Source organism: Lepisma saccharinum, chromosome 21 (assembly GCF_977018435.1).
Source record: "Lepisma saccharinum chromosome 21, izLepSacc3.1, whole genome shotgun sequence".
In the NCBI taxonomy this organism is placed as follows: domain Eukaryota; kingdom Metazoa; phylum Arthropoda; class Insecta; order Zygentoma; family Lepismatidae; genus Lepisma; species Lepisma saccharinum.
The window spans coordinates 20,253,202-20,262,587 of NC_139249.1; the positions used below are offsets into that span (position 1 = coordinate 20,253,202).

General features: G+C 37.7%; 1 protein-coding gene across 3 annotated transcripts in view; it reads left to right on the top strand.

Annotated features, from left to right (window-relative positions):
- Positions 1-924: 924 nt before the first annotated feature.
- Positions 925-9,386, top strand: part of LOC146003927 (WD repeat-containing protein 11-like) — a 76,474-nt gene continuing 68,012 nt past the window's right edge. For all 3 annotated transcript variants that reach the window (XM_083142429.1, XM_083142431.1, XM_083142430.1), the window contains exons 1-3: positions 925-1,196; positions 2,035-2,206; positions 3,908-4,019. In XM_083142429.1, coding sequence (XP_082998555.1) covers positions 2,055-2,206; positions 3,908-4,019 — 264 coding nt within the window. In that variant the 5' untranslated portion in view covers positions 925-1,196; positions 2,035-2,054. The remainder of the gene's footprint in view (positions 1,197-2,034; positions 2,207-3,907; positions 4,020-9,386) is intronic.

A 9,386-nucleotide genomic window follows, 5' to 3' on the forward strand; every position in this document is an offset into this window, starting at 1 on the left:
GGTGCCGCTATGCCCCGAAACAATAGCTTCATGCAGTGGACGCGATTAGTGGACAGTTGTCCTCCAACTTTTGCTCCCCACACCAAAACCCTCACTGTGCTAATCTGTACCAAGAAAAGTAAACTGTCCTTGCCCCCCCCCCCCCTCCTCCAGTTTCGGCACCTTGCTCCCTCAGATTTGGAACCGAATCGCCGCCACTGGCTTCATGAGTTTGAAAAAGGAAACCCCAGGAGGAAAGATTTCACGCTTCCACCCAGGAAACACGAACCAGAGCGCTCCCATGTTTATGAGCGTCTCAAAGTCTGACGCGTTAGCCCGCACGGCTATGATGCAGGACAGAAATTCGGGAAATTCTAAATTTCTTGTTGTTTTCTGCACTACAATTGTCTAAAATTACTTGAAATTAGCTACTTTTATTCTAAAAATGCAGGACAAACTGGCAGGGGGAAATTGCCCCCATCTTTTGGCCCAGCATTATGGCCTTTGGTTTGGAGCAAACTCTCCTTATCCCCGCCCCCCCTCCCTTGTACCCCGTTTTGGTCACCCAATCGCCGAGCATTTTTCGTGTTAAGAATTTCCCGACTTGACGAAATGTCGAATTTTTCCAACCCTGAAGGTCAGAATTTTAAAATCTTCCCATGTCGACCAAAAAAAATGTTTCGTGCCACACACCCAAAGAAAAAAAATAGCCGGCCCCGTGGCCGAGTGGTTAGCACATTTGTGAGTGTCCATTCATCAATTTCATCATATCATCACTCATCCCTATCTTCGCAAATTAACCAGAAGTGGCACAACAGGCGAAGCAAAATAAAGCAAATCAATTAAATCCCAAGAAAAATTCACAGGGAACAAACTATGTCAATAACACTGTATGAAGAGGAAATATTTTTTATCTAAACATGTATAATCTGTGACCTGTATGTCTATTTTCACTAATATGTAATGTTGAAGAATTATTTAAAACATTAATTTTGTTGTTATAGGAGTTTGACTGTAATAAGTAAACTTGCAACGTGAATGTTTTATGTGTTCAGTACATTTTTGCAACATGACATCAAGAGAGTCGAACTACAAATTTGGGCAGAAGTTAACAAAATAAGTCCTTTTGTGCCGTGGATTTGACAGTAAATGATTGTATAGAATACAGTCAAGGAAATAACAATTTGCTTGTGAGCACCCCAAAACTACATGCGAGGGTAAGCACTAATGGTAACAGTTCAGTATACAGGAAACGCATTTCTTCATTTTTACAGAAGAAACTACTTACTGAGGTGGGTAATTATGTAGTATCGCCCGAACACCTCTCACTCGTTTATTTCGTTAATTTTAGCATTGATACTTACCTATTCTGCATTGCGGAAGATTCTTTGGCCCAAATTCCTTTTGTTTTATTGCGATTTCATCATGCTACGAATGTAATTTTTACATGGTTCGATTTCGATGTTTGTCTTTTAACACATACTGTGGAGTTTTAGCGATTACTTAAGATTTTGTTCAATATATGCTTTCGTGGTTAGGTTAGGCAGGTTAGGTTTAGTTCCCTTAGCATTAACATAAAGTCCCTAAATGCATTATACTAAGGTTCCGATTTACTTCTACATTCATTCCCATGCTTCTACGATATTTACTGTGGCCCAAGTTCCTTTTGTTTTATTGCGATTTCATCATGCTGCGAATGCAATTTTTACATGGTTCGATTTCGATGGGCTAGAGTCTAGTGTACGTCCTTCTTGCCTTTTGGTGGTAACCGATGGTAGTTAACAACACTGCATGCTCGTCTTTGTGTCAGCGTTGTGAATGCGTGTTAAAGAAGAACAGGTTCCAAAAACTTGTAGATAGTGTAAAATACGTTTATCCGGTAAGAGTCTAGTTTACGTCCTTTTCCTAAGGAATATGTGTCATATATCGTTGGAAAGGTTATTGTTTTAGAAGCCCTTACGCAACCAAAGTTAATATCTAATTTATGTAATTTTTTAAATAGATTATAATAAACTTATTATGCACACTGTATGCTTTTACTCTATTGTTTTTCAGATTGTGTAACATACTAGAAGATGGGAGAACATGAAGAGATAAGAGCTCGAGATACGCTAGAGAAGTTATCAGATGATGCAGATCAGAGAGCAGTTACAGTTCACATTCCACGCATTGCAGCAAGGACAATTACTGGTCCAGCAAATGTGCAGAATCAGGGTGCAATTGATTGGTGAGAACTGTTGGTTTCTTTCTTTTCATACTGCTTTAAGCATAATTTTGTGTAACCAGTATTATTTCACTCACATAATGGACATTTTCATGTAATATGCGATTCTGGGTTTCCACTAATGTGCATTCTAGCACTATGCAGCTTATCAAGGGAGCTATTGTAGAACATATTTATTTTCATTGCTGATTAATCTTGATTGTGTAATGCTTTTTGCAAGTTGTACAGGATGATGTGGAATGTGTTTAGAATACTTGAAGTAAGTTTGAAGAAACTATTTTTCACATTTGTGATTTGAATTTGATTTGTGATTTTCGTCAAGTTATGATAGTTTCAAGTTCCTCCAAGATGCAAAAGGTTAGACTAAAATGGACATGTCTGGGTAAAATGGTCATGTATCTGTTAGCCCTATCTGTAATATGTAGTATGGCTCTGTTGCCTTGTAAACAAGAGATCCCAGTGGAGGCACATTAGTGGTTCAGTTTAAACTGTATGTCCATTTGGGATTAGCTTTTACTTCAAAACAAACACTGATGTATAGCTGAATTGTTCAGCATGTGGCAGTTCCAGAATGTTTTGTAAAGACAGATTTTTTCGGCTCCAACCATGTGCATGACTCAAGGATTCACATGAGAAGCTATGTGTCATTGACAGCTGCAGTGAGTGGACTAAGACAAAATCTCAGTGTATAAGATCTAGTAAAAAATATTGCAACTAATTACAAGTTTCCTTTGGTTATGAGTAGTTTAGACTCAAAACTATATTTGATAAAAGTTTTTCCAGTCCAAAAAAGTATGTATGATTCTTATATAATTTTGTATTTTAGAACAGTAAGCTTAACAATAGTCACATGTAAATAGTTAACATTGAATTAGTTATGTGAGTATTGCACAACTTATTACTTGTCAATTAGTTACGTGGATATTGCTATATTTTTTGTTAAGGAATGCCAAAGACAGTTTACACATAACTTTTCAGTAGGTTATAATCAATCTTGTACTTGATTGTCGTGATAATCCTAACTTTTTTTTTTAATCTCAATCGACAGATTTTGATGTTTTACGATGCCTTAGTTATTTCAACATGTGGAAACCACAAATAACTGTGATGTTTAGCTCTGAAATGTAACAACGGCACAGCCAATTCCTCACATCCTGGACCATTTTCACCATTTTTTTCACAGCATTTTCATCATACACACAAAAAGATGCAGGAAATCGAATTACTAACACCATGAAACCCAACACTCCTAATATAAGTATAAAGTAAAATTAATTCATGTACATGCCTTGAAAATATGCATTTCCTGCTCTGCTGTTGCATCTATACAATATGCATGTGATAGCTGCAGCCGTGTAACGGCAACACCAGCAGATAATGCGTTAATCACATCATGACATAATAAACCATACCACATAAACCCGCTAATTACTTGCTAGTCACGCATTTCCCTGAGCCAAAAACATTATTCCCAACCCAGTTGAAGTTTTAACTTTCTCCTGAGTGTACGAAGGGTCACCAGCACCATATTCCTATGTTCTTGACTTGCAGTAGCATACTTAAAATGTAGGTTAGGCTTCAGTTACCACATTTAAATTACAATAGAATACCAAGTGAACAATAATGTTAAAGTAATAGGTAGAGGTTTGGAATTACAAAAAGGAACTTGTGTAATTTTTATAAATACTATATTGTGCATTTCAGGGGGTATCATGGTCTGTTGGCTTATGGGTCCAATTACTCAGTAGTAGTGATAGACACAAAGAATATTCAGCCAGTACAGTGCCTGGATAAACACAAATTTATAGTGAAGAAGGTAAGTTGAGTGTTTTTGTATTCTAGTTTGCAGAATGTGGAATTTTATTTTATTTTTCTATTATTCTAGGGTAAGTCAAAATTTATTTGCACCTTCACCATAACTTTCTTAAGGTTGGCCGCAGTGCCATGAGCAGTTGTGTGCTAGAAGCTAGTATCTTTGTGGCCATGTGGCCGAGGTTTGATCTTATTCGCTCCATGTTTCTTTCTTTTGTTACAGAGTATACATGGCAGCTCCACTGACAGTGTGCACCAAGGAAGAACAGAGACCAGTGATCCGATTTCTCTGGTCTGAAGGTGTGTCAGGGCTGAAATTCATTCCAATCTTTCAGTACAATACAGGGAAAGCACTTTATCACATAGGAGTGGGTATGAGTGGATCGAGAGGCTTACAAATGGCTCGACAAGCGTGAAACATGAAGTGGAAGTAGAATGTCCATCAACCTCCACCACTTACGGGAAGATTTAAGAAGCTAAACAGATGATTCTGACGAACCGACAGAACCAATGGTCATCCATCATCAGATGTACTGAAAGCCTGCACTGAATTTCAGCCACTGGCACACCTTCAGAGCAGAGAAATCTGATCACTGATATCTGTTCTGCCCTGGTCCACATCACCAGCTGAGTGACCATACTTACTCTGTAACAAAGGACAGATAAATGAAGTGATTAAGAACAAACATCGGCCAAGTAACCACAAGAGTACAGCCTTTTAGCATGCAAGCACTGAAGGCAGTGTGCCTTACCCAAAGAAAGTTATGGCAAAAGTGTGGATAATTTTTTCCTTCCCCTCGTGCTACTTCTATGCAGCTTTATCTGTTGATGAAGATCAATGACATGTTTTTTTGGGCTTATTTTACTTGACTTTTCTGTCACTTTAGTCTGATCACGAAGATAAGGATGAGTGGTGATTAAATTAAATTGACGAAGACACACTCACGAAGAACACTCATACCCAGGCGGGAAGTCGAACCCAGGAACTTTGGTGGTGAGATCAAAATTTTACCACCTAACATGTTCGGCCACTTAGTTGGCTACATGCCTAGAAAAAAAATTGTTTTTATGTGGAAGATTTTGCACAAAAAACTGGAACAAATTTCCTGATCCATGCGGCTGCCTCCCACATTTGAAAAAATCCTCTAGATCTACAAAGAATGGATTGGATATATTATAATTTCTTGGGTCATAATACCTTAATGAGATTATTCTTTCTAATAGATGGGTGAAGCTACAAGAAAGAATGAACGGTGTGTTTCAGTTTGCAATATCTTTAACTTTCGAAAATCTTATATCTACACATTTACTAGTATCTGAGATGTCGACATATTACTTCAAATCAATCATTGCTTCATGCAGTCAGACAGGTTGATCAAGTAATTTTGTGTTGCCTGGAGATACTATTTGGTAAGACTATCTGCACAAGATTCAGCTTTAAGGCTCTAGTAGTTTCTGAGATAGGGATAGTTGCCATTGATGGACTGACATGACCTGCACACGAGGGTCCTTTTATTTTCAACTGTCTTGATTAATACGTTTATTGATACATGCGTGATCGTCATTGTAAAGGTTTAGTTGTATGTGAGACTGAGAAGGTTGGGGATTCAATAGAGGATTCTTGTAGGGCTGAGCCCATGGTGGAAAAACTAAGAGAGGTGGATGCAAGCCGATCCTGAAAACTCTCCCTTCCGGCGCATGACGATATCGTTGCCGGAGAGGACCATGGGGCATCCGCTCGCTCTACAGTGAAGCGTTCTTCGTGAAACAAATTTCAACTACAGACTCAATATAACTTCAAAACAAGCGGAATATCCATAACCATGGTGTACTGAGCAGAGGTCGTGATGGAGTTGCACCCCCTAAAGGCATGAGCCAAAAATTGAGAAAAAATTAAGGGCATAGTTAAGAATGTGGGTATCTTGCAAATATCAAATACAATGTTGCGAAAAAGTGTCGTTTAGTAATAAATCTCTTTTCAGCCTTACTGGTCAGCATGAGCCTAGTGCATAGCTTTCTTCTGTGTTTTCTATTAGTCTTACACACACAGGAACCTTCGTGTTCAAGCATGTTGAGTGTCAGACTTAGCGAAGGCTTCGACATCTAGTCCAGACTTGGGCACTCCTTTCAGAGTGTTCTCTCATCGGATTTCATGTATCATAATTAATTCTCGTCGTCATGATAGTCTTACCTTTATTACTTCTTCTTTGTTTTTGGAAAATGCAAATTCAAATTTTAACCATACACTGAGTCATTCCATGCAAAATCAACACTGCCCCCAACCTGACCATCTCCGATTTTCATGAAATTTGGGAAGTTGAAACTATGCATGGAACTTAGTAACTATGAACATTTTTAGTCTCATGCATCTTATAATTGTTAAATTATTCAAGGTCAAAGTTTGCATAAATTGCCCTTTTTGAGCCTGCTTAGCTATACTAAATGTGCTGTAACTCCACCACTATTTCACCTAGGAAGCTCAAATAAAGCTTATTGTACAGGGAATTGAACAAGCTTTCCAGTGATATATAACAAGCCTACCTTTTGATAAAAATATAATTTTGTCACGTAACCTTGACCTTTGATCTTGAATATCTCAAAAACATGTCATCACCAAAAATCGTGAAAAAAAAATATATTTGGTCCTTCATGCCATACTATAAAACATATCAAAAAATCATTCTGGGACTGCAATGGGATCAGAAGATACAAAATAATATGTGTAACTATGTGACTGATAAAAGCCTCATTACATGAACTATGACGAGTCAAAAGTCTTTTAACACCCACTACAAAATGTAAAGGAGTTATCCTGGTCATGAAAGAAATAGGTTAGGCACAGGGAGATCCCTAGCTATGTGTGTCAAGCGCAAGTCCGGCATATTGTTGACCGCCATATTGAATTCAAGGCAAAACTTTCAAAGGAAAGGGTGTGAAGTGATATACAAATCAGGCTAGAACTTCACGAGAAATGAAACGGCGAAGGATTTTCCAACTTATTTTTAGGCAGCAAAACGTTATACGCATATCTTTCACTTACGATATACTGTATGCACATTATAGTGTTGTCAATATTCCTGTGAGCACACTCGTTGACGTCTCTCACACTCACATAGAACATTTGGCAATGTAGCAGGTGCAACATGATTTGAAGCAGCAACTATGCGTTCTCTCAAATGGTCAATATCAGGGACTTTTAGTGCATGCACCATTCTCTTCAAATGTTTCTGAAGGTAGAAGTCCTCCTAAGATGTTAGATCTGGGGAATGTGAAGGCCTTTTAATAGATCCCCGTCTGCCCATCAATCTACCTAGAAATTTACCGTGAATAAATTGCCACAAAGTCCACATAGTGAGGTCACACACTGTCCTGTTTCAAAACTCTGGAAAAGTGCCATATCCCGTAAGCAAGGATGAAAAACCTGTTCACTTAACACATCCAAGAAGCCCTCACCATTTAAGGTTCCGTTGTTGAATATGGACCAACCATTCCCGTTCTCCATACACTATACCACATCATTAGCTTACCAGCAACAACCATTCGGCTGGGATCTGTCTACTGTAGATTATCAAATCACAGGTATTGCATATAATTTTTATTAACTTTACCGTGAACATAAAAATTAGCCTCGTCACTGAAGAATTTTTCATTCCAAAGGAAGTGTCACGTAATTGTTTTGAGATACTTTTCCCAATATTCTCCACTGTTCAAGTATTTGGTGATTGTTGCTGATTAAAATCATATGCAATGGTGCATAAACTTATTTTTCTCCCAAGATGTCAGTGTGATCTCGACGAGTTCCTAACACGTTAGGAGCATTCTTAATACTTTGTTTTTAACACCTCGAAAAGGAGAAAATGGTTACAAGCATGCAGTAATAACTTTTTGCTGCTTAAAGATACTTTAACCTTCGCCGTTTCATTTCTCGTGAAGTTCTAGCCTGATTTGTATATCACTTCACACCCTTTCCTTTGAAAGTTTTGCCTTGAATTCAATATGGCGGTCAACAATATGCCGGACTTGCGCTTGACACACATAGCTAGGGATCTCCCTGTGCCTAACCTATTTCTTTCATGACCAGGATAACTCCTTTACATTTTGTAGTGGGTGTTAAAAGACTTTTGACTCGTCATAGTTCATGTAATGAGGCTTTTATCAGTCACATAGTTACACATATTATTTTGTATCTTCTGATCCCATTGCAGTCCCAGAATGATTTTTTGATATGTTTTATAGTATGGCATGAAGGACCAAATATATTTTTTTTTCACGATTTTTGGTGATGACATGTTTTTGAGATATTCAAGGTCAAAGGTCAAGGTTACGTGACAAAATTATATTTTTATCGAAAGGTAGGCTTGTTATATATCACTGGAAAGCTTGTTCAATTCCCTGTACAATAAGCTTTATTTGAGCTTCCTAGGTGAAATAGTGGTGGAGTTACAGCACATTTAGTATAGCTAAGCAGGCTCAAAAAGGGCAATTTATGCAAACTTTGACCTTGAATAATTTAACAATTACAAGACAAACGAAACTAAAAATGTTCATAGTTACTAAGTTCCATGCATAGTTTCAACTTCCCAAATTTCATGAAAATCGGAGATGGTCAGGTTGGAAATTGCACATATCTGTGTTGATTTGGCATGGAATGACTCCACTGTCACAATTATGACTACCTCTCTTACATTTGAAAAGTAGTTTTAATTCTTTCATATTAGCATATTGAATCCCATTACAGTTGTTTTCTGATTTTTAAGGGCTAGAAAACACACAGAAAGAGTAAGAGAGAGAGGATGGGGAAATCCATTCGTACTTGATAATTTTACAAGCATTTCCTACAGGTAAAATAGTCTCCAGCTTCAGCTTGCCCCAGTATATTCGGTACACTATTCCAACCACATGAGTAGAATCGAAGGACAAAGTATTAGAAATTACAATGAAAAAGCAATATGTAAATGGAAAATTAAGCTTTAAAATTTATTTTTCTGAAGAATTTGTTATTGTTACATTTGCTGCTTGTTCGAACAAATGTAGTGCAGGAATTTTATGGAAAATTGGAAACTTTTACAAATCTTTAACAGTACAAAATAACATTAGAGCCCTTTAACATTATTTACATAGCAAGAAAATATGTACAGTATCATACAAGTTGTTTTTTTTTTTTCATTTTCTTCATACATTTGCACCTACTGACCTCCGTGGCTGAGTGATTAGCACAGCGCGCTGTGGCGCCAAAGGTCACGGGTTCGAATTCCGGCCTGGGCGTGGGTGTTCTTTGTGAGTTATACTTCATCCAGTTATCACTCATCCATGTCATTGCAATTAGCCAAAAGTAACAGATAAGCGACGCTAAATAACAACAATAGAGAAT